The sequence below is a fragment of the Capricornis sumatraensis genome, chromosome 1 (assembly GCF_032405125.1).
Source record: "Capricornis sumatraensis isolate serow.1 chromosome 1, serow.2, whole genome shotgun sequence".
NCBI lineage: Eukaryota > Metazoa > Chordata > Mammalia > Artiodactyla > Bovidae > Capricornis > Capricornis sumatraensis.
The window spans coordinates 157,001,176-157,027,343 of NC_091069.1; the positions used below are offsets into that span (position 1 = coordinate 157,001,176).

At 36.6% G+C, this 26,168-nt stretch overlaps 1 protein-coding gene across 2 annotated transcripts in view; it reads right to left on the reverse strand.

Moving 5' to 3' along the window:
- The window catches only part of CBLB (Cbl proto-oncogene B), a 218,480-nt gene that overhangs the window by 82,012 nt on the left and 110,300 nt on the right, over positions 1-26,168 (reverse strand). For both annotated transcript variants that reach the window (XM_068990103.1, XM_068990168.1), the window contains 5 exons: positions 21,566-21,722; positions 15,244-15,365; positions 12,142-12,279; positions 8,451-8,538; positions 5,411-5,542 (listed from right to left, as the gene is read on the reverse strand). In XM_068990103.1, the coding sequence (XP_068846204.1) occupies positions 5,411-5,542; positions 8,451-8,538; positions 12,142-12,279; positions 15,244-15,365; positions 21,566-21,722 (637 nt within the window). The remainder of the gene's footprint in view (positions 1-5,410; positions 5,543-8,450; positions 8,539-12,141; positions 12,280-15,243; positions 15,366-21,565; positions 21,723-26,168) is intronic.

Here is a 26,168-nt window from a genome sequence, read left to right on the forward strand (position 1 = left end):
TTTACAATCTGTCCTATTCATGAGCTCAGAAGATGTTTTCTATATTCTGAAAGGAAAAATCGAATAAAAACAGTTCCTTACTTGACACCTTACATAGTAACCCTGCAACATCACTTCCACATAATGTGCTATTACAAAACAGAAGAAATGGAAGAGTTCAGGGTAAGGAAGAAAATGTTTTGTTAATAATCGTGGAACAGTGTGGAAGTGAAACAAAACTCTCCCAAGTTTTACTGCCAAGGATAGAATAGAAATGCCTCACCCACAGTGATACTGCTTCAAAGAATGCCTCTAGAGAGGTGATTACTCAAGCTTACTTAGTATTCTGTGCAAACTCAGGCTTGCTTATTCAATTTATTAAATAACACAGATGTTTCAGAAGGAGAAGAAAATATCTGACACCTCTTTGGAGGCATGACTAATGGGCCATTATGACAGCAATTAGAGTAACCACTTGCAGCTTGAAACAACTGACTGACACCTCTACTGTGCATGTCTTAGGTTTCCATTAATTACATAAACTTTAAGTCTCCGATGAATTTCAATTAAACCAAAGTAGGGCATCAAATGGAAGGAAAAGTTAGTGAAGAGCGACTTGCTAAAGATTCACAATGGCTAAACACAAAATGTTTTATGGTCTGGGTTTAATATTTCCTATTGGACTCTGATTTATCAGAGCTTCTTGGCAGACATGCAGCTTTTAAAATCCTTTTCATGTCAATACACCCAACCAAAGTAGCAGAAAAAAGTAACAAAAATATTTCCCATCCATAATTAAATTTGAAAGATAACAGGATATTCATTTCAAGTGATTATTAGTACTGTGCCCCTCTATAAAATTTTTAGATTTAATTTTAACTTCTTGTGAGTATGCACTGGGTCTTTACTATAGAACCTCGGACAGAGAAGATGCTCAAAGATTGTGTCCTAAATAAATAACAATGGATTTGAGATACTGAAGAATGATGGATGTCATTCCATGTCAGATTGTACCAAGCAAGTTAAAGGATATCAAATTATTCTTGTGCACAATTAAGTTTGAAAACCCAATTTTTTCTCTCAGAAAAACAAGCATATAGAAACCAAAACACTGTCTTTAAAGTCACAAAACACATTCTAGCCCTTTACCATTTTGAATAAGGAAAAAGTTAAAAAAAAGAAAAAAGACACACATTAGTACATGTACTCATATCCAGGGAGTCACATAACATTTCCAATTACATCTACAAGCTTATATACAATGTTTCACAGCACAGTATAGAACTATAGAAAAGTCCCATACTTGTGTTCATTCGTCCTCACTTTGACAGTCAATTAGGTTAAATTCAGTGAGCAGCTCACTCATGTGAGGATTTAGTATAGCTGGTGTTTGTTAACTGTTTAACTAGATTCACTGTATAAGACCTTTGTTTTTATTAAATAACAGGGGTATTTTGCAATAATGTGTTTAAAAGGTTGTCAAATACTGCAGTCCATACAAAACTATGAAAGCTGTCAAAAAACAGATTTTTTGTTTGGCAGCAAGAAGCACTGAGTGAAATCTACATGTACACATAGAAATATTCAGGTTATCGAAAAGTGGAAATGTTCACAAGTTGAAGCTTCTTTAACGACTAAATTTCCACTGAGATACAGACTACTGAATATCACTTTGAAATTCCCAAATGTTGACCCAACAACAGTTCTCTTTGGGGTAGAGAAAACTTGAACCAGAGATCACTGTGCATGTCTACTGGTGTTAAACAAAAAGCAATAAATAGAAACTTGGTCTTCCTGGCTATAGGTTTAGTACCAATAATATTGCCAGCAATATAAAAAAGTGCAAAAAAAACAAAATGTGAAAAGTTGAAGGGAATCACTCAGCAGCGACTGAATAGAACAAATGGAGCTGAGGCTTGAAATTCTTAGAATTCATTCACAGATCTGGAGCATGCTAAAGAGTCTTTGAAAAGACTACAGATACATTTCAGAAGAGAAATGGACAGAACGGAGACATTACGGAGGCTTTTTGACAATTGATCTTCAATATCAATGTCTTTTAACTTGTCATCTTAGTTCTGAGCATCCCAGGTGGTGCTAGTGGTTAAGAATCTGCCTGCCAAAGCAAGAGACATAACAGACACTGACTGGTTCAATTCTAGGTCGGGAAGATCCTCTGGAGGAGGGCACGGCAACCCACTCCAGTATTCTTGCCTGGAGAATCCCATGGACAGAGGAGCCTGCAGGGCTACAGTCCATAGGGTCACAAAGAGTTGGACATGACTGAAGCGATTTAGCACAATCTTAGTCCTAGTGTTCTCTTTTCTTTATATTATCTAGCATACAAAAGTGAAGTCGCTCAGTCATGTCCGACTCTTTGCGAACCCATGGACTGTAGCCTACCAGGCTCCTCCGTCCACAGAATTTTCCAGGCAAAAGTACTGGAGTGAGTTGCCATTTCCTTCTCCAGGGGATCTTCCCGACCCCGGGATCGAACCCAGGTCTCCCGCATTGTAGACAGCTGCTTTACTGTCTGAGCCACATCACTAGTGACATGAGTGTGATTTATTTTGATTATTTCAACTTTCTAAGCACTTTCAAATTTGTCAATTTTTTTTTCCTACTTAACTTACTCAACTACTACTTTTTTACTACTTTTTCACATAGCTTCTCCTAAAATTTTACTCAGAGACAATTTTTAGCACTTGACAATTTATGTACTTCCTCAATCTCTAAGACTAAGAAGTACTAAAGAATTTAGAAAAAGAAAAAAGAAAAAATTTCAAATATGAGCAATTACAAATTGACTGAACCTATCTTAATATAACACCATTAGATCAATATGGAAAATCATAAAGAAGAATGGTACCACTTGGAGACTACAGAATAAAACATAGAAAAGCTGTGGCGATGTAAAGGGCGAAGGATTAATAACACAGCCATGATGACTGGGAAACCCCCCTGTGTCCTTGCACATAACAAACCTATTGCAAGGAGTGCACAGACTCATTAAATACATTATCACTGGCCCTGGAGTTTTAAAGATTAGTTTCATATAAGAAGAATATAGAAACTAAAATGAGTAAAACCTCTTTGTTTTACATTCAGCTCCACTCTTTCACTTACTCTGAGCCATAAGTTAAACAGCTATTTTGAATGACACTGTAAATGATAATCTTTGCTAACCAAAGGTTTCCACCAATATAGTGGGAACTTCCTCTGAACTTCCAAATGCTAAATTTCAAGATGAAGATGCTAGGTCCTGCAATATGCTTGCATTTGTATGCTCCAAGCCCAGGACCACAGAGAAGGGGCTGAAGTACGCAGGCCATCTGTGGAGGTAGAGTGCTGGGAGCCTGTACCAGCCTAAAATTCTGGTTTTCTTTAGGGAGAAAAGCAAACTTTTCCTTTCTTCAAACCTGTAAGAACCATACTACTGTACTGAAGACGTAACTCAATCTAAAGGGCTTGACAAACATATTTGGCCTCTGCCAGTTTAATATTTGCCCTGAAATACTTAAAGCAAATAATCTTAAAGTGGTCCCCTCCCTGTCAGCCAGGCACTGAGTTAATAACATCTCTATAATATTTTCTACTGATACATTTGAAATCCATTTGCAAACTGACAGTTTTATCTTCTACCAGTGTAACTAAATTTATTGAAACATTTATTTTTAAAAAAAGGCACTGCTATGTCTGCAGAACTATTATTTGTTAACATAAACAGCAATCAAGTAACTTTATGTTGCGAGTTTACTGATGCCATACTGGGCATTGCTTTTCCTCCAACTTCTCCCTGTCCTACACTAAATTCACAAGCATCATGAAGGGATAAAGGGAAATGAGGGCAAAGGAAACAAGGAAAACCTCAGGTAAAATATAAATCAAATGCATATTGAAAGACAGCCATGTAGGGAGGTTGAACAATTTTTACTACCGATGGAAAGATGTCTGGGAGCTCAGAAATGGCTCTGTAAATGTAAATCAATTGTAATTCATTTCCTAGTTCTTCCTCTTTTTCTTCATCCATTTTTAAAAGTTCCCCAAAGGTAAAAAGAGGCCCTCTTCATAAGAATGCGAAAATGTGAAAATCATTAATATTCTATCACCAAGTAATGAGCTCAACAAACATCAATGCTCCTTTGATCCCCTGAGGCCATCCTTCCTGAGGAAATACACAGGTTCTGGGCTGGAAAGGTTCAGAAATATGGATACTCATGATAACTCTCAATTGCAAATTTTTTTACAGGCTTGAAAGTTTAATGATTTGTTTTCTAAATCCAATCAACCATACTGACTTCAACACTGACTATGTTAAAACAGAGTAGCTAAAAAAGTGCTTGAGCAAAATATTCTGTGAATCCTCCAAATACTCAAAACTAGAAATCTGTCCAAAGATCTATTTTAAAATCTCCAACCTTTATTACAGATAAAGAAATATTTCAAAGAAGCCCTTGGGGAAACCAATTATTTTCTAGGTCTTATTCTAAAACAGCAAATCAATTTCTATTTATTGAATGCCTACAGAATGGAAGGCAGCTTTGCCTTATAAATTGGAAAATTTAGTGACTAAGGGAACTATGGACATTTGGGAAACTTTCTGTCTGATTCTCCTGTTTTAGCCTTACAGAGCAATAGGAGACATACGTGAGACAGGAGCCATACCTTCTCAAGAGAAGTGTTGCAACATCAACATAAGATTTATTTACTAGGGTTTACTTTGCTTGAGAATCTGATCTACTATAAATAGATCTGGGCTACAATAAATAAATATAGTTAGCTTGCAACATTGGTAAGTGATACTCTGAAATCAATAGTGTTATAGAAGCAGAACTACTTATGATTAATATTATAAGATTAAGTTATTTTAATTTTATATATTAAGTAAATAATAGTGAAAGAAAGGGCTTCCCTGGAAGCTCAGCTGGTAAAGAATCCACTTGCAATGCAGGAGACCCTGGTTAGATTCCTGGGTTGGGAACACCCCCTGGAGAAGGGATAGGCTACCCACTCCAGAATTCTTGGGCCTCCCTGGTGGCTCAGACAGTAAAGAGTCCACTTGCAGCGTGGGAGACCTGGGTACGAGCCGTGGGTCAGAAAGATCCCCTGGAGGAGGGAATGGCAACCAACTCCAGTATTCTTGGCTGGAGAATCCCCACAGACAGAGAGGGCTACAGTCCATGAGGTAACAAAGAGTAGGACATGACTGACCAACTAAGCACAGCACGGCACAAGGAAAACATGAAAACCCAACAAAAAGTCAAATTGTAGAAGTGAAAGACTCAAACATATGAGATTTTTAAAAAATCAACCGTTCAAACACTTATCAGTATGACTTTTTGAATCCTTAAGATGAAGAAAACTGAAAAAAGACATATTCATAGGGAATGTAAGGAAGACATTAATGTGACTAATTAAATCTTGACTATACCTGCCAAGCTGTAAGACAAGAGGTGCACATCAGGTGCCCACAAGGCTCGATCTTGACATCCTTGTCATTCTCAGCACAAATCTTACAGAGCTGGAAAGTGGAACCCATCTCACAATATAATTCATATTGTTCCTGGAATTGGGGGAGCAAAAAAGGTAACGTTAATGTATTTTTTTGCATGAACTGGTAAGACTGAATTTTCTCAAATACCATGACTCACAGTAAATTCCTCATACTTGATTCTGTCAGATCAAACTGCCATTTAAGATATTTTTTAAATTGGTAGTCACAATTTGGTCTATAAAATTAAAAAGATTTTATCAGCAACTGTGTAAGCTTTTTTAATACTTTGGATTATTTAACATTTTGTATTGTTCCTTTAGAAAGGTACCTGCATCAACAGGGTGATTTAAGAGACAAACGTATGGTTTTAAATTCAATAAAAAACAATACTTTTCTCTGTAAATACCACATACTCATCTAATTTTAATGTCAAAACTGCAATACAGTTTTGACAAAACTGAAATACTGACAATTTTATTTCTTAGACATCTATCTAGGAAACTTCAGGATGGAAAATTTGCCAAGGTCTTTCTGCATGCTATGTACTGTTGTCCACATTTATTATGTCATATAATCTCCAAAGTATAAGATACACTGAATTAAAAAAAAAAACCTGAGGCTCAGTAGTATAAATTATTTACCTAAAATTCTATATTAAACCCCTATTTGCATACTCTTTACCCAGTCTAACATGATCAAAAACCTAATCATTTCAGCTACCAAAAACTGTTTTATTAAAAATCTATTCTCTTTATTCACTAGTTTAGATGCTTTTGGCATAGTTAAATTCTCAGTGTTCAAATAATGAAAAAATCTCTGTCACAAAGAAGATTCAGATATATTGGTAAGTATAAAGAAAGTATGAACAGAGAGTGTTACTTAATAGGGATACAAAGAAAAGGAGTTATTGAAACAAAAATTTGTTTAAATAAGGCAACGTGTTAGTCTATTAAGTATGTACTACATAAATGGCCTTGGACAGGATGAATAAATGACAATATTTAATCCCTAGCCTAGTGAAAGATCTTACAATCTCAGTGAGAAAAACTATATATGCAAAAACACATAGATACACACACCCACATACTCACTCATTCATATATAAATTCTGTCTTCCATGGTATATGTGTGACTATATAATTTTAAAATTAAGGGAAAGAGTAGATCAAGATGGAAAAGAAGTACAAAGTATCATATATATAACTGAAATCCCTAAAATACTAGATAAGTATCTATGTGTGTGTGTCCTCAGTCACTTCAGTCGTGTCTGACTCTTTGCAACCCTATAGACTGCAGCCCGTATACTGGTTATGCAATTCAATGGGCCAATTTACAATTATCAAAAAAATTAAAATATGATACAATCACACTTGCAGAAGCCAATGCAACCTAAGAGGTAAGCTATTCAAATATTTATGAGTAGTTTAAGAGAATGATACTAGTCCTGAATATGAATTTTAAAACAATTTTTAAACAATGGCTTTATAATAAGGAATTGTCTCCTGTGTATTTTTACATATATTAGAAAACACAGAATCAGTACATAACTTTTTAAATGGCTTTCATATATTAAAGTTTTAAAACTGCCCAAAATAGTACACATGTCAACAAGTATATTTTAAATATCAAAACCATTGAAATCTAAAGAAGCAGAAATGAAAAATTATCTACTGTTTTCCCTAAAACTTATCATTTGGTTTTATTACAGTTTTATTATTACACAAAGCACAAAATATACAAATTATAAAATTTTTAAAAAAATTTTAACTACAGCTACATAATATTGGAAGTTCTCTCTCAAAGACTGTTGCCAAATTAGTTTTTCATTTTTACTTTTTTAAAGTGCATTCACATGTTCACAATGATAATTTTTATTTATAAAATTGAAGTTACATAATGTCATTTTACAAAATCAAATGTTACATAATTAAGCTTTACATAACTTTTTTACATAACAAGATGCAGAAGTTCCCATGTGAGTGTTCAGAGCTACCTTCGTCTTGTTAAAGACTTTACAAGATAATGAAGTATGAGTATACTATGGTATTTAACCTAAGACTGAATATAGCTATTTGGTATACTGTAATTGGACTGATGCTAAAGCTGAAATTCCAATACTTTGGCCACCTCATGTGAAGAGCTGACTCATTGGAAAAGACTCTGATGCTGGGAGGGATTGGGGGCAGGAAGAGAAGGGGACGACAGAGGATGAGATGGCTGGATGGCATCACCGACTCGATGGACATGAGTTTGAGTGAACTCCAGGAGTCGATGGACATGAGTTTGAGTGAACTCCGGGAGTTGGTGATGGACAGGGAGGCCTGGCGTGCTGCGATTCATGGGGTCGCAAAGAGTCGGACACAACTGAGTGACTGAACTGAACTGAATATTTCATTTTTAAGAAAAATGCTAAAGTGAACATCCAGGTGTACAGATCTTTGTGTGTATATTCCAGTGATATATATATGGAATCTAGAGTCAAACATGTTTAGGTTTTGGTAACTATTGAATATCACCCTCAAGAAAGACTTTACCAAGTTACCCGCCCCCCATCCCCTGCCGCCAAGTCATAACCTATGAGGGTGCCAACAGTGGATTTACAAGAATACAATTTATTGTCTCCAATAGGTTTCAATTACTCATTTGACTCTAAAAACTAATGCATACAATTATTCTAATCCTCCCTGAAGTTTTCTAAAGTTAAATGTCTCTCCTTTCCTATCGATCTGCCTACCTATAGATTTATCTATTTCCCCACATAAATGTCAGTATTATATTGGAAGCAGAAAGATTAATAAGAGATTTTTATCCAAAAATGAAGAAAGTTCTATAATTTCTTTTCAAACCCTCTTAGAATTCCTTAAATATATTTTGCATTAAATATCTGTACATGACTTTACCAATTATTAAGAACGTTATTTCAAAGACATCACAAATACTTATTAATTTTAAATATGTCTCCAGAAATTGTCCTTACCTGTGTAACTTTTATATGATCATGGGGTGTAGGTTCACATAATCCAGTTAAATCAGGATTATAACTCCTCCCATCAGGATAAAGATAGCTGAATTATAAACAGAAATTTTATTTACATAACTACATACAAGTCTTAATTGCCTCTAAGGTTATGTAATCAGATTCTTCTATATTTAAATGCACATTTAGATGTCTCCTTTTTATGTATCTTACATCAATAATTTATTCTATCACTGTTTCCATAATACTACAAGTTATTTTTAGGAAATTTAAAATCTAGGAAACAAAAGAAATATATAATGAATATGGACTCAGCCATTAAGCAATCACTTTCAATTAAATACCTTCACTATACATATTGGAGAAGGAAATGGCAACCCACTCCAGTATTCTTGCCTGGAGAATTCTATGGAGCCTGGCAAGCTGCAGTCCATGGGGGTCACAAGAGTTGGACATGACTGAGTGACTGACACTTTCACTGGTTACTCATGTTCTATTCCAAAATACTCAGAAAATATACCTATTTGCAATTATTACGTCTTTCACATGAAGCACAATTAATGTTACATTTTACACTATGCTTAGTACCACTACAAAACAAAAATAGAATTAAAGCCCACAATTTTCTCGTAGAAGTTATCCAAACATTTTTGTGGTTTTCTTTCTCTAGTTTCCCATTCCCTTTCTGTTTCACCTTCCATTTACCCTGGCACACATACACACGTGCACATACACAAAGGTTACAACTCTAGGTTTCATTTATTTCAAATGAAGCTACCAACAGAATGGTTTATAAACGTAAGGTTCCATTTCTAGAGAGAATCAAAATAAGAACTTAAATTATCATGCCATTTGCTGTGCTAAACCAGTGCTTAATTATTAAGAAATCCATCTTTAAAAATGAAGCTGATCATGTAAGCACCTATATTAGATTAGGAAATAAGTAACACTACTGCTGGATTTCATCAATTCATTAAGTTACAGGTGATTTTGTTTATTAACTTTTTGTTTTAGATTTTTGTATGATACCTTAAGAATATAATACTACAGTGGTGAATAAAGGGCAAAACTATACGACAACTATTGTGTGAAGTAACAAAAAATATTTATCCATAAATAGTCTATAAATTTGTTAGTGTTTAAAATTCTACAAGAAAACCAGGAAAAAATAAACCTAGAGGACAGACAATTCTCATATGGTAAGAAGAAAATCAGTGAGTGGGTTTTTTTGTTGTTCTTGTATTTTTAAGATTTAGGAAAAGGAGTTCGGAGAAAGCAATGGCACCCCACTCCAGTACTCTTGCCTGGAAAATCCCGTGGACGGAGGAGCCTGGTGGGCTACAGTCCATGGGGTCGCTAAGGGTCAGACATGACTGAGCGACTTCACTTTCACTTTTCACTGCATGCATTGGAGAAGGAAATGGCAACTCACTCCAGTGTTCTTGCCTGGAGAATCCCAGGGACGGGGGAGCCTGGTGGGCTGCCGTCTATGGGGTCGCACAGAGTCGGACACGACTGAAGCGACTTAGCAGCAGCAGCAGCATAGGGGTAGGATAAAATGCTATAAACGTTACAGAAGTGATGAGCAAAAGTTGATAACTTTCTTTTTATAATTGTTCACCACACTTCAAGAATGTTGAATTCTAGGGAGAATTCAGAAATAAAAGATTACAAAATGACAATAATTTTGCTGGAGAACAGGTTTAAAAATTCTGTATAGGAGCAATTCAATGATTATGGTCTTCAATACTGCTGCTGCTGAGTCCCTTTCAATGGCACTGAAGGAATAAGGAATCTTGGCTAGTTATCAAAGTAAACTTCTTTATCACTTATGTCCCACAATATCAGATTAACTATAAGGAAAGGACAAATGAACCTGACAGTTGGAAACAGTTGGACAGATGATATCCTGTGTTTTTACTGATCTTTTGTTGTTGCTGTTGTTTCATGTCTGACTCTGCAATCGCATGGATTGTAGCCAGCCAGGCTCCTCTGACCATGGGATTTCCCAGGCAAACATACTGCAGTGGGTTGCCATCTCCTTCTCCAGGGCATTTTTTGGACCCAGGGATCAAACCCAGGTCTCCTGTATTGGCAGACAGACTCTTTACCTCTGAGCTACCAGAAAAGCCCACAATATAAATAAGATATATCAAAATTAGTCCATTCACAGATTTGCCCACTTGTGATCTCTTTTTATAAATTAAAATTCTGAAGTACATTTTCTTCAAAGCAAAAATCCTGTTACAGTGGATAGAAAGCCACACATATGAATCCTTGATGTACTAGAGGTAAGGTATAAATAACGGAAGAGCAAATTTATAATTAAAAAAAGGAGAAATACAGACTTTTAGTACCAGTTTGCCATTCATTCTTACATAACTATTTCTTAAAATTTCACAACTTCTATCCATTCACACGGAGCCCATCACTTTTCTTTTTTCTGTTCTTACTTTGGCAAAGTAAAATTTTGCTACGGAAACTATTTTCTTTTTCTGGTAGACTTCCCCTTCTCAGGTTTCTATCACAGGAATATAGTCAATATTTTACAGTAACTATAAAAGGAGCCGAATGAGCACCGACGAATGGGCACTTTCAGACTGCAGTGCTAGAAAAGACTCTTGAGAGTCCCTTGGACAGCAAGGAGATCAAACCAATAAATCCTAAAGGAAATCAACCTTAAAAATTCATTGGAAGGACAGATGCTGAAGCTGAAGCTCCAATACTTTGGCCCCTGATGCAAAGAGCTGACTCACTGGAAAAGACTCTGAGGCTGGGAAAGATTGAGGGCAGGAGGAAAAGGGGACAACAGCGGATGAACTGTTTGGATGGCATCACTGACTCAACGGATATGAGTTTGCACAAACATCAGGAGAGGGTGAAGGACAGGGAAGCCGGGCATGCTGCAGTCCAAGGAAAGAGTCAGACATGACCGAGTGACTGAACAACAACAACAAACGGAGCATAACCTTTAAAAACTGTGAATCATTATACTGGTCACCTGTAACATTTAACATTGTACCTCACTTATCCTTTAATTAAAAAAAAAAAGACAAAAGAGAGGAAGTGAAAGAGGAGGGTGGGAGAGAAGGAAGGCACGTTTCAGAGACACAGGAGCACAGTGCTCCCCAGGGAAATGAAATTCCAGGCCCCGTGAATAACCAGTTGTATTTTTCTGAGACAGAAGAGCAGATGGATGGCTCTTTGGGGCGGTTGCTTTTGTGAGCTGTCTGTGGCAATCCCACAATGGGAGCTTCTTTGCAACTTTACTAACAGTCCAAGAACAGAGCCTATCAGAATCTGCCCATGATCCCAACAGCAGGATTAAAAGACCCTATACTGACTGAGAGTACAGATTGGGAGCACAGGAGCAGAGCTAGCTAGGGAACAATCAAATAATCATTCTGCTCATCCATTCTCCAACTAATGTATTTTCTAATATCTCTAAGGAAATATTGAGATCTGAAGGTTGTGAGGACCATGCTGAAAAAAAAAAATCAAATAATCAGGTTACTTTAAATTGACTATTTTAAGAAATGAACAGTAAAATCTAAGGATCATCCATTTCTTAGTTTTAAAATAAAAACCAGTCACACCATCAGCCTCACTGTCCATGCCAACCATCAAAAGGAGCCTCTATCTTCCATATCTGTGAACAATAAACACTTCAACTCCCATGTCTCATACTCACAATCCTTCCCTGCTGCCATCAATCAAGGCTTGAAATAAGGGCTTGTTGTGCGGTATGGTCTGTAAGATATTGCCATCCCCTGTCACATAGCCAATGGCCCACTGCCCCAGCCTGGTGCAGCTTAACCGGAAAATGTAGCTGTGAAACATAAGAAAATTATGTTTAAACACTTTCAAAATGTCTGCTCGCTAACCACTATCAAACAATTGTTAGATTTTTCTTAAGCAAAATAAACAAAGTCATTTAGGATTTCTATCTTCAAACTTATTTTTACACTTTTCTCCTTCTCCATTTACTGATCTGCAAAAGAAATAATGATAGTAATTCCATTTAAATATTGCTAGAGTTCTGTGAAAAAATAATTGAAGTTGTAAACCATCAAATAATTTACCACCATCATCATTAGAGGTTTGCTCTGCATGAAAGTGCTGGTGGTGTGAAACAGCTGTGACATTTTTGGAAAGCAAAAATAAAGGAAGTAAAAATTAATTTGGCTAGCTCAGACAGAAATGGAGCCAGTCTACTATGGAATTCAATACATTCTTTTGTCACTTTTTAACACTTTTAGGTGTTAAAAACTTGTTTAAAAATAATACTTTTCTTTCAAGTATTACAGCCATTCATGTTTAAACAAAAGATCAAAGAGCTGAACTATATTAATGGGAAAACAAACTAGGTAAGTTCATGGTCTCCCTCTAATCCTGTCAAGTTCAGTGTCTTGTGATAGGAAATAAAAATAGTTCTAAAATATAAAATAAATTAATGACAATGTCAGAAGACACTGACTTGGTTTTAAATTCATTATTATTTACTATGATTAGCTAATTATCAACTTATTACACTTTACGGCATTTCCCTGAATTTAAGTGTATTACACTCAATCTTATTCATGATATCCATATCTGGATTTTATAACACCTTAAGCAGATCAAAAGTAGGCCAACTTAAGCTATGTTTGAGTACCCTGATTGCTATATATATGTGGTAGAAATAAGCATCTGTTAATTACATTAGCTATTGATCAAACAAGTACTGTAATAAAAACTTTAACAGATAACTTAGCATATACAACAGCTACACAGCCATTAGATTTACTGTACTGCAATGTGGTTTCATCTTTGAAGAAAACTGGGCTCTTTAAAGAAAGGAAGAAGTGATTTTCATATTGGTTTTGGAACTGTTGGAAAGGACTTTTCAAGAAGTCTAAAAACATTCTCCTAGAAAGCTGAAAAATAAATATCAACCTCTCAGCATCCTTAATCATAATCATCCAAAATAATTCCACACAGACATGACTGTCAGTTGGATCCAAATAAAGTACAACCTTAAGAACTCAAATGTCCTTGAAATATACCCAACTATTTTCTTTACCGTGAAGCCAAAGAGATGAACCATTTTCTGAGAGAAAGGACCACTCCAGCAAATATTTATTAAAATCATTTGGCTGTTCACTGAATTTTCCTAAACACATTTAAATATCCTATCACACGTACATACAATAGTTTACCACAGACTGATCATTTTCATCATTGACGAAAACTTTGAAGAAATAACTGATACAAGGCAAGAAGGGAAGGAAAAGAAGACATCCTTTCAGAGAGCACTATCTTAAAAGCACTATTCGAATGGTGATGAGTTCTGGCTTTTATTAATACTTCCAACATGGTCATTAATTATCTCCAAGATCTTGAACAAGAGAACACAAAAAGGACCCACTTTATTATTTTTTTTACAACTGGAGATAATTTCCCAAATGACTTCTATGTTAAATCTGTATGAATGATTCCAATGGTATTATATCTTTCAAATCATACTCCAGGAACAAGATGATGCTTTGATGCCAATCAAGACAGCAAAAGTCATGGGAAAATTTGGTTATGAGAGATCCCTGAATGAAACAAAATGACGCACCTAAGCCACTGTCAATGTGCACAATAACTGACCTGCTCTTGTAGGCACAATGAGAACCAGTTCTCAGTCTAAACCCTTGACTCCACAGGAGCCACACTGCTTTCTGTACCCACAACCACCTTCTAATATGCAATAGAAATTCTTAGAAATATAAGAGGTGGAAATTTTTCCATTATGGCAAAGAGGGAAGAAATCATCCATAACTGACTGTTTGAAAAGACTTTCTTAAAGGACAAATGACATTCGCACTAAAAATCAAATAAAAACGGTATTAGAAGAAAAAGGTAGACTTGAAAAATACTCAACTTCTAAAATGAAATGACCCCATATAAACATCAGTGCTCTCATGGACAATGGGATGGTGTCTCCTACTAAATGCTTTAAGTAAGGTAGGGCAGTCTCATTGTCATGACCATCACATCCAGCAGACTGCATGCCACGGCACAAATGCCTACTATGTGCCTGGTCCATTTCTAGACTGGCTGTGGGGAAAATGTCTGCACCAAGGGAGAGAGATTTTCTGACCCCAGATATGCCATTAATAAGGTCTGCTCTCTTAGACAAAGCCAGAGAGGCTGATCACACAGCTAAGCTCTGTGAGTTTCATTCCATTTCAACACCAGCCATGAGGGATTATGGAAGAAGTTCTCAAGGACATGACACTCCTTGGGAGTGTTAGCAGCAGGTTTATATGGTTATGAACTTGCTACACATTCATCATGTATCTGTACACTTACATGTACTTATATGCATTAATACGTATTTATACGTAATTACATGATTATCATAGAACCAAACTGAATGTCTTGAAAAATACCCTAAAATAATGAATATGAAACTGATTTGTCATTAGCGCAGTATTCAAGTGCTCAAATATACAATTTTATACACAAACACATGTCATGAAAAGGGTTAATATGCTAATATTTTATTCCAATTTTAAACTCTGAGACTTATTCTCTAAATTCATCAAATTACATATTACCATATCCTCTTTCACTTTATGAACATTAAGTTTCAGAACAAGCATAACATACCAATTTGAGTAACTGAATTAGGAAGCACTGGTTTGGTCTATTAGCATTTCCCTCCCCTCAACCCCATGTGTATAACTGATTTACTTAGGAATGAACCACCGAGGACTTTCCATCTTTACATACATCACATAATATTACTGCCAAAAAGTCTTACCTTCCGGGTTTGGTGCTGTATTTCTGTAGCCGTGCTTTTACTTCATCATATGTGAGAAATGCCATGTAACCCGGATGTGTTACAGCTAAGAAATTCCAATTCCGTAAAATAGAACCCCAAGGCTAAAAGTATAAGTAAATTAAAAGATTACCTAGAGAATATCAACTATCATTTACACACCAAGCCATTATTTAATACACATACTAAAATTCTCCTGGATATTTTTAAAGTGAATATGAGTTTACATGGCTTAGGTCAACTTATATTATCCAAAAGCAAACATAAAACTACTTACTTTCATTTTGGAGAAATATAATTATGCAGAAAACAGATTTTAGGAAAAAAAAATATTGAAAGCAAAAAGGAAAACCACATAATCTCTTTTCCACATATTCTGTTCCCAATACAGCAGTTGTGATCATTTTGAAACATAAACCACATCACCCTTTGGTTCAAAACTCTCCAACTTTGACTAAAAGCCAAAGTTCTTATAAATAGCCTAGAAGGACCTTACGGGGTTGAGACCCAGTTCCCCTGTATCCCCATCTGCTGTGACTCTCTCACGTTCTGCCTTTCCTCTAGGTCCGCGGATCACACTGCTGCTGGCTTGAACATAATTATACTCTCTCACCTCAGAGCCTTTGAATGTGCTGATCCCGCTACCTGAATTCTTTAAGTATGCACATGACTCCTTCCTCTTCAAACATCTTTTCCTCAACACAGCCTTCTCAGGCCGAAATCACTACTTCTCATCTCATGCCTCATCTCTCTGTGTGTCTGTTTTATTCACTACTCTAACATTTAGACATCACATTTTGTAGAACAAAAGACTATCATGGAATATAAGTGATTTGGCAAAGTCTACACACTGACCCTAAGCTACATAAGAACAAGGAACATGCCTCTCTTGCTTCCCAAAGGGAGACCAGCACTAAAGCAGCATCAGAGCAGAGCAACCAGGACAGCTGCTGTGAAGAGCCTATCTGATGACTGACTTGTCTACAAAGCCTTGACTCCCATGGTAACACACTACAGTTCTAACATCTGGTTCATCCTTGTACAATCAGAAAATCAGAAAAGGTTCAGTTTAGAGGTGAATTCTACAGAAATCCTTCACAGAAATACACACGCACGCACGCACGCACACACACACACACACACACACACACACGGTAACACACTACAATTCTAACATCTGGTTCACCCTTGTACAATTAGAAAATCAGAAAAGGTTCAGTTTAGAGGTGAATTCTACAGAAATCCTTCACAGAAATACACACACATGCACACACGCACGCACACACACACACACAAACACACACGGTAACACACTACAATTCTAACATCTGGTTCATCCTTGTACAATCAGAAAATCAGAAAAGGTTCAGTTTAGAGGTGAATTCTACAGAAATCCTTCACAGAAATACACATACATACACACACACACACACACACACACACACACACACACACTACAATTCTAACATCTGGTTCATCCTTGTACAATTAGAAAATCAGAAAAGGTTCAGTTTAGAGGTGAATTCTACAGAAATCCTTCACAGAAATACACACACACACACACACACACACACACGGTTTGTTATCACTCTCTCTAATGGGATTAGTTGTCCCTCCAAATCATGGCAAGGGAAAAAAGGCAGCCAGTAATGAACAACTTTGCTTGAGGGTGTTGAATGAATCATCTCTGCTGTATCTTTAAGGCTGAAGCTACATTTATTCCAAGGAATTGGCAGCATACTCTATCTAATGTGCCAAATTATTAACTCAAATCTTCTAATTAAAAGAAAAAAAAAGTATTCTGTGTTGCCAAGTGAAAGTTGTCGAAACAGTTATCCTAGACTCCATTACTGGTGGAGGGCTCCTACTTCTGCTTGTTTTGAGACTTGTTCCTTGTTATTGTTAAGCAAGGTTCAAATTTACAAGGCGGAATTCTTTTAGGATTATATCCCTTGAGAGGAGGATAACAAGGGAAAGAATGATTTAAGAATGATTTAGTAATGAAGAGTTTAACCTTTGCTGAAATAACAAGAAAAATCTTTAGGGTATTTCCCCATCACACTAAAATACCTAATTGGGGAAAAATGAGCTCTGGAGAACACTCTTATGAGAGGTTCTGTCTATGTACTTGAAAAAAAAAATGTTTTTAATTTTCTTCTTAAGGGATGACTAAAAATTACATAAATAATACTTGGAAGAGTATTAGCATGTGTTTAAAAAAACTGAATAATAACTATTGGAGTCACTGAATTTTGTTTTGTTTTGCTTCCTCATCTATATAGGACAAGGATGAAAAGAATATAAAATATTTGGGTCACTTCCATTAGAATCCACACAAATTAATGAAAGCTGTTTTTTTTTTTAAAAAAAAAATGCTGAACTTCATAGACAGCCAATGCACAGACCAAATACAAGTGGAGTTTTGAGCCAAATGCTGTGCCATGTAGCAACCATTTCTTGGTAAGAATTCCAAGGGCTAGCTTCTAACTGCAAATATATATACTTAATAGGAAATCTGTGCACTATTTTTCTTGAGAATGAAACCCAAAGCCAGAAACACGTGGTAGTTTTGTATTTTGTGTGTGCGTGTTTAAAGCATGTTGCCAAAGAATGACTTAAGAGTAGGCAAAATAAAGTGCTCTGAAGAGTGATTATTTTTGCAATTTGTTGTTAGATTATAGGAAATCTTTTTTCACACACCAAACACAAAATTATTTGGAGATTCTCTTTTTAAAATTATTTATTTTTAGCTGTGCTGGGTCTTCATTGCTGTGTGGGCTTTCCTCTAGCTGTGGCGAGTCGGGGCTGCTCTCTAGCTGCCGTGCGCAGGCTGCTTATTGTGACGGCTTCTCTTGCTGTGAAGCACAGTCTCAACAGTTGTCGTGCATGAACTTAGTTGCTGCATGGCATGTGTTACCTTCCCAGATCAGGGATCGAACCCGTGGCTCCTGCACTGGCAAGCGGATTCTTCACCACTGGGCCACAGAGAAGCCCCTATTTGGAGATGCTTAAATGACCACAGAAACCAATGAAGTATGTTAAGAAGACTAGTCCCCCCATTCTCTCCAAGGTCACCGTGTTCAGGAACACTCATTTATTGACTTACAACCTACCCTGGGAGCAGAACCTTCGCTGGTCTGCCCAGATTCTCTCTTAATCCTCACTGCAACAGATGACTTCCTTCACCTCTTTTTCTCCCTATTCCACAATGCTGCACATTCCATAGGCGCTAGTATATAGCCTCAAATCACTCACCTCTTATCCTGCCACCTTACCCATCCCATTTACTGCCCCATTTCTCAACAATCCAGTCTTCTCTTACAGAAGAGAAGGGGAAATGGAAGGAGGAAGGGGCAGCAGCCCCAGGGAGAGCAAAGAAGAATGTGAAAGCCCTATATTTCCAATCTGGGCCTTGAGCACTTGCCACTCCCAGCATCTCTGAACTGCCTGGAGGGGAGATGGATAAGCTAACAGGCAGACGGAGGAACATAGCCATTGCAAGATCTTCCCAGGGACTCACAGCACTGTTCAAGTTCTGGCAAAATATCAGGATGAGGGAAGAAAGGAAGAAAGGGGAGACCAGAATCCTCCAGCTTTCTTCTTCCATGTCCCAGACAAGTCTCAATTCCATCTCCTCGCCCCAACTGACACCTTCTTCAAACCTGATGCTAGATCTCTAGAACAAACCCCAATCCTGAGGGTGTCCTCTGCCCACTTTCAGATCCCACTCTGCTAAATACTCCATCCCCAACAGTTTAAAGCTAGAAGAATTCACAACCACTTTACCATCTATATCACAAGTAGAGCAGAATATATGTCCATGCAGTAATAGTAACCACAAAACTTAACATTTTTCATATAGAATACACAATTATAAGAGGAAAATATTACTCAATTTTTAAAGTTATACAAAAATAAAAGATCAGTAAAAGTTAATACATCCACTTTCTGCACACAAAACCAATTTTTCTGTATTTTAAAACACATACATGATTACAGTATAAGCATAATGAAATGAGGAGAGGTAAAGAATCTTAGAAAAACACAGGGGCTAACAAGAGTTCTTTAGCTACTTCTGTAAGCATGGGTTTTCAAAGACATCAGGTATACTTTGGTCCACTGGTACTGTTTTGTTTTATTTTGTTACCTAATACTTTTCACAGTAGCTCTACTTAAAAGATTCTTTTCCTCTCCCATCCCCTGGAGCATAAATAAGATATATGCACCCTAGAGTGTTAAGATTACTTGGCTATTTTAAAGTGAAACAGCTTATATGAAAATATATGTACATATTAAGCAGCTGTTTGGGTAAATGTTTAACCAACATTAAGTTGCCATCATACTTTTGATATATAATTCTGATGCTTTCTAATATTTAGCATTCTGACTGAAAGTCATCCAGGCTCCTCACAAAAAATACACTCTTTCTAGAATAAACAGTTAGGTTTAATGTATGTGGGAAAAAACAAACAAAACAAAACTTAGTTTTCTTCCCTCTCAAGGGGAAAAAGCAGAGTGCCTACTATTAGAACATCTTGGTATCATGTTCAGTAAGTATATGTAAAATTATCAGAAACTTTTAAAGAAACGAGAAGTTCCACTATAAAATAATCAGTATCAGATAACACAACCTTTTCCTAAAATGTATCTTAAAGTCGTTGGAAAAACATTAACTGACAACATACATATACCAAGGGAATAATCATGAAACTACTGTAAATTGAAAACAATCAAAAGCATACTTTCTGCAGTTACTTATCTAATTTTCTATTCTATACATCTAGGTAGAATTATGATTATAAAGTTGGAATAAAGTAAAATGTATTCTGTAAGTATTGTCGACAAGAGTTAATTTGCCCTCTGTTAATGGGTTCTTTTATAAATTAAAAGTTAATCCCATGTAATCGTGTTTTCTTACATAAATCAGTTACCCGATCCTTGCAGGCAAGCACCAAGCAGAGTCATAGATCAGAGAAGCCAAATTCTAACAATATGAGAAATATGAAAACCAATAGTATACTCTAACATTTGCTGAAAGTGTGTTTCAAACAGAATAAATCTTACTGCAGACTAAAATGAAAAAAGAAAGAAAAACGGTGCTGGAATATAAGCAAGCCTTATTTTTGATCAATTAAACCTCACTTGCTATATAATTTGTATTATCAGAATCACAGGGATTTTAGGTGGGATTCTCATTTTATGACCACTTGAATCTCAGAGATGATATGCATTTTAATGGCAGAGGCAAATTCAAAGCAAATTGCAAGTCTTCATGTTTAGGGTAATTCTGTCTACACATACAAAAGCATAAAATGATGATACCCAGCTTTTATTATATGATACCTACTTCTGAATAGCTATGTGAAGACAATTATAAAAGAATGATTCAAAAACAAAAACAATAAATAGGACAGGAAGGTTAATCTCAAAGTCACTGATATTAGGGAAAAAAACAGGAAAACCTAAATTTCCCAAATGAGAGATATGCTAAATTAATAACAGACTATTTTGATGGAATATTCTGTAGCAACTGAAAGCTGAAAATTACACTGATGAAAGTATTTACTGACATTGAAAAATGTTTATAACATATGGTTGAAAGAGCAAAGCTAGCTGTAGAATCAGTATACATCACAGTAATCTCCTATACAGAAGTGGTTAAGTTTGCTATTTACTCCAAAGCTTACTATTTCCCTTCTCATCTAATGGATGTGGGAGGTAAAGGGAGCTGTTGAGATACAACCTCAGCAAATGCCCACTCGCGTTCTGTCAGTTACTGGGCTAGAAAGATCAACAAAGTAAAGTGAGAAAATAAATAGGGACTTTTTATAAAGCAAAGCTCCTTTACATCAATCTTCTCAAAGATAATAAGCAACTTCCAGGCTCAGAACACCAGATATCCCAAACTTAAACTCTAAACTTGGAGCAATGACCAACACCTTGGTTTTAAATGAAGTGAAGTGAAAGTGGCTCAGTCGTGTCCGACTCTTTGAGACCCCATGGACTGTATAGTCCCTGGAATTCTCCAGGCCAGAATACTGGAGTGGGTAGCCTTTCCCTTCTCTAGGGGATCTTCCCAACCCAAGGATCGAACCCAGGTTTCCCGCACTGCAGGCAGATTCTTTACCAGCTAAGCCACAAGGGAAGTCTGCTTTTAAATGGGAGACTATCAAAAATGAGACTATTTCCCATATATTTGAGACTATTTTCCACATACATTATGCATGCATGTGCAAAAGACACACATACGCAGAGAAGGGAGAGAGTAGAAGAGAGGGCAGGATTAAGCAAATACAAAGCTTACCTGAAATAGTCTGGTAAAAATATCAAATTCAAAAACTGAAATGTAATCATTACAAGTCAAGTCAATTGTTGATTTTAGAGCCATTGCTTCCAGGCCAGAGCTAATCTGATGCACCTCATGAAGGCACTGTCTGAATACTTTCCATGGTACAATAGTTCTGCGCAAGAAAAAAAAAAAGTAATTGAATCAAGTGTCATTTAAGACATACCTTCCAGTGAAACAGCACAATTCAATCATAACATTAATATAATTGTATTTGTACTAAAAGACAAATAGTTGAAAATACTGTTTATAATTCAGAACATATGTAATGGGTTTTGCTAAATGGATTATTTTTCATTTGCTAAGAATGTGACCAAAATGCAGATAAATTTTTCTCTCAAACAGTCCTCGACTATCAAGATATTTCTAAAAATGTTTCCAAAGAAGGTATTAGATCAAAGTCCTGTATTTCTGACCTCTTCCTTTATTTTCTTAAAGTAATAACAGGATGATGTGTTCACATAATAGCAAGAATTCTTTGTTCATTGCATAAGAAAGTTCAGGCAGAAAGTCATCAAGATATTTCTGCCACCATCCTGATATGTTCTACAGCAATGGAAAACCACTTTACTTAACCTTTCATACTAATGCAAAGGGAAATTTCAATAATTTTTAACCAACCCCACGGGCTAGCAAATAGATAGATAGTTATTCAACACTCATGATCAACTTAATCTTAAAACCCTTGCATCAACATTTTTTACACTTACATGGTTCAAAAATTTTGAAGAGCATAGAATGGTACCCAGGGGAAAGTCTCCCAACTCATTCTCTACCTGACCAGTTTCCAACATACACCCACCTCCTGTCCACCATGAAAATGAATAACATTCATTACTTGTTCTTCACTTTTCCTCCTTTTGGAATGTTAAATGCCTATTTCTGAACAAGTGGAAGAAAATAATCATTCATATATTGAAAATTTTAAGCTGCAGTTTTCATAATTGTTGTGTTTAGTCACCAAATCATGTCCGACTCTTTTGCAGCCCCATGGACTGAAGCCTATCAGGCTCCTCTGTCCATGGGGTTTCCCAGGCAAGAATACTGCAGTGGGTTGCCATTTCCTTCTCCAGGGGATCCTCCTGACCCAGGGATTGACGCCACATCTCCTGCACTGACAGGCGGGTTCTTTACCATCTGAGCCACTAGGGAGGACCAGTTTTCATAACAGGATGGCTAGGGCTCCAAAATCACTGCAGATGGTGATTCCAGCCATGAAATTAAAAGACACTTACTCCTTGGAAGAAAAGTTATGAGCAACGTAGATAGCATATTAAAAAGCAGAGACATTACTTTGCCAACAAAGGTCCGTCTAGTCAAGGCTATGGTTTTTCCAGTGGTCATGTATGGATGTGAGAGTTGGACTGTGAAGAAGGCTGAGCACCAAAGAATCGATGCTTTTGAACTATGGTATTGGAGAAGACTCTTGAGAGTCCCTTGGACTGCAAGGAGATCCAACCAATCAATTCTGAAGGAGATCAGCCCTGGGATTTCTTTGGAAGGAATGATGCTGAAGCTGAAACTCCAGTACTTTGGCCACCTCATGCAGAGTTGACTCACTGGAAAAGACTCTGATGCTGGGAGTGATTGGGGGCAGGAGGAGAAGGGGACGACAGAGGATGGGATGGCTGGATGGCATCACCGACTCGATGGACATGAGTCTGAGTGAACTCTGGGAGTTGGTGATGGACAGGGAGGCCTGGCGTGCTGCGATTCATGGGGTCGCAAAGAGTCGGACACGAGTGAGTAACTGAACTGAACTGATAAAAGCTACATACACTCTCTTCTAAGATTGCAAATATTTAAATAAAGATTTTCTTTTACTAGTATCTCTTGAGAATTAAGACTCAAGCAGAATGGACTAAATTGGTTGGCCCCGTGTGATACTAATCCTTCCAGTGAAGTATCACCATAAAGGTAAAAGGTTCGTATTCATTCAGTAATTATCTCCTGCAGTGGATGTCAAACTTGAGCATGCATCAAAATCACTGAAAGGCTTGTTAGCACAGAAACTGATCAAACCAAGATATTCTGATACAGTATGACTGAGGCAGAGCCTTGGAACTTATAATCTTAACAAGTTCCCAAGTGATGCTGATGTTGCTGGGGACAACACTTTGAAAGTCACTGATCTATTGTATCTATTAATTGCTAAGGCAGGGCACTGTGGAGAAATACAATTATGGAAATACGAGATACTATCTCTGTCCTTGAAAAACACACACTTTCAGGGTAGAAATAAATCTGTAATGCTAAAGACTACAGAAGGGGTATTAAGGAAGTGCTGGAAGAATTCCAGAGAAGGAACGGTCTGTGGCAAGATGAATAAATGAGTGCTGAGACAGCCTAACAATGCTATATTGTATATATAAGAAAGTTTATGTTTGATATGCCATTAAAAAAAATGAGGCTGAATACATCAAAAGGCTTTGCTCTATGTATGAAAAAAACAGGAAACCACAGAGAACTGAAGAGAGACACCACATCAGAAGCCATTTAGAAGAAACACACGTCAGGCTCTGATTAAGGTTAACAAGATGCTGCTGTTTTAAAATAACAGTGAAAACTTCTGATAATATGAGGAGGCCTTTTATTTACGGTGAAGTGTAAGTATGCAATTATGTCCAACTTCATTACAATTAACTTAAAAGAAGTGCCTAAGAAGCCATTTTCTTCTCTAAATTAAAGTTTCAAATATTTAATACACAAAAGGGACATGAACCATAATGTTCAAAATTTTTAAAATAGTAAAGAACTACTGATTTAAGAAGGGTATGTGTTTTCTCTTCTGTACGGAAATGTTAAGAGAATTCTGTCTCATGTATATAGTATAAAAAACAAATTGATTGGCCAAATAAGACACCATTCGATATCAATTACCATAAAAAAATTATCCTCCTTCCAGTATTTAAGGTGCATGCAGATCATAACTCTTTTGAATACCCAGTGATTTCACACAGTGAATTATTAAAAAATGTGCAAACATCTAATGCTGTAGTCTAACTTACTACTTTGGAACAACAATTTACAAAGGGGCAAGTTACATTTCCACAGTACTTGTGCAAATAAGACTTTCCCAAGCTCCTTTGTGGTAAGTGTAAAGTACAAACAGGCATTCATCAGAACCTTAATTAAGGGTAGTAACAGGAATGAAAAAGAAAGGGCCTTATTTGGTTAACTCACTACATATAAAAGTATATACAACAGATACCCTTCCTTTGATCCAAATATCCATGATGGGAAGAAGAGAAACAGAGTACAGTGGTTTCTTTAAAAAAAAGCCTAACAGTGCTGCACTAAGGATCTAAACTTTTTAAAGAGGATTTCAAGTTGCCACCACATTCTTTCCTGAGGTTTGTGGGGGCAGGGGGAAAGGCAGAGGATGACTGTTCACACCTTTAATTAAACTGTAGCAATACCACAGAGTGGTGGTTTCTACCACCTCTTCCCCTAGAGATTAGCTAGTGAGAGAAGATATTAGTGGCCAATTTTTGTTTTACAGATAAACAGAAACTTCAGTGTACTGGAAGAGATCTAGGAAAACAAAAGAGGCTGAGAGAGAAAAGGAACAGAATATAAAAGGGCCAACTAAGCTTCAAGCTCTCACCATTCCAGAAGTACTTTAAATTTGTTCTGTTGCCACTTACAATTATAAATCATTTTAATTACGAATTAAATTAACTTTAAAACCCAACGAAAAGTAGAAGTAGCCATCAATCCACAAAGAACTGAACAAAAGACCAATGGGTAATATAATAATGTTAGATCTCACTATAATAATAATATGAGTTCAGGATCTTTAGAGTTACAATAGGAATACAAATGAGAGCTGCCACTTACTGTTGACTTACTATCTGCCAATCTCCAAATTAAGTACTGAGTTTCTCATAGTAACAATGTTAGGCAGATAATATATTAATCGTCATGACAGAGATGGGGATACTGGGGCTTAAAGAGGTTAAGGTATTCACCCAAGAAAGACCTTATATGTGTCAGGCATTGGCTAGGTTCAGAAGGAAAATATAAATAAAGTCATAGTCTAATAAGTGCAAAGACTTATAAGTAAATTATGTTGTGCCCTGTGACTAAGGGTATCATAGAAAAACATTCATGGGCTATGGGAATCCAAAGGAATGGAGGTCCTGGCAAACAGCAATCATCTTTTATTCATCTTTACCCAATACAGAAGAGTATGAAAACTGACATTAAACTGTGTCTATGGTGGGTAAGTGAGGGCTTCACAGAGGAGGAAGCTAGATATTTGACTGCAATTAACACCCTTCTACCAAAATCAAGACTGCCCAGAGAAATATCAATCACCTCAGATGCAGATGACACCACCCTTATGGCAGAAAGTGAAGAGGAAGTACAAAGCCTCTTGATGAAACTGAAAGAAGAGAGTGAAAAAGTTGGCTTAAAGCTCAACATTCAGAAAACTAAGATCAAAGCATCTGGACCCATCACTTCATGGCAAATAGATGGGGCAACAGTGGAAACAGTGTCAGACTTTTATTTTGGGGGGCTCCAAAATCACTGTAGATGTGACTGTAGCCATGAAATT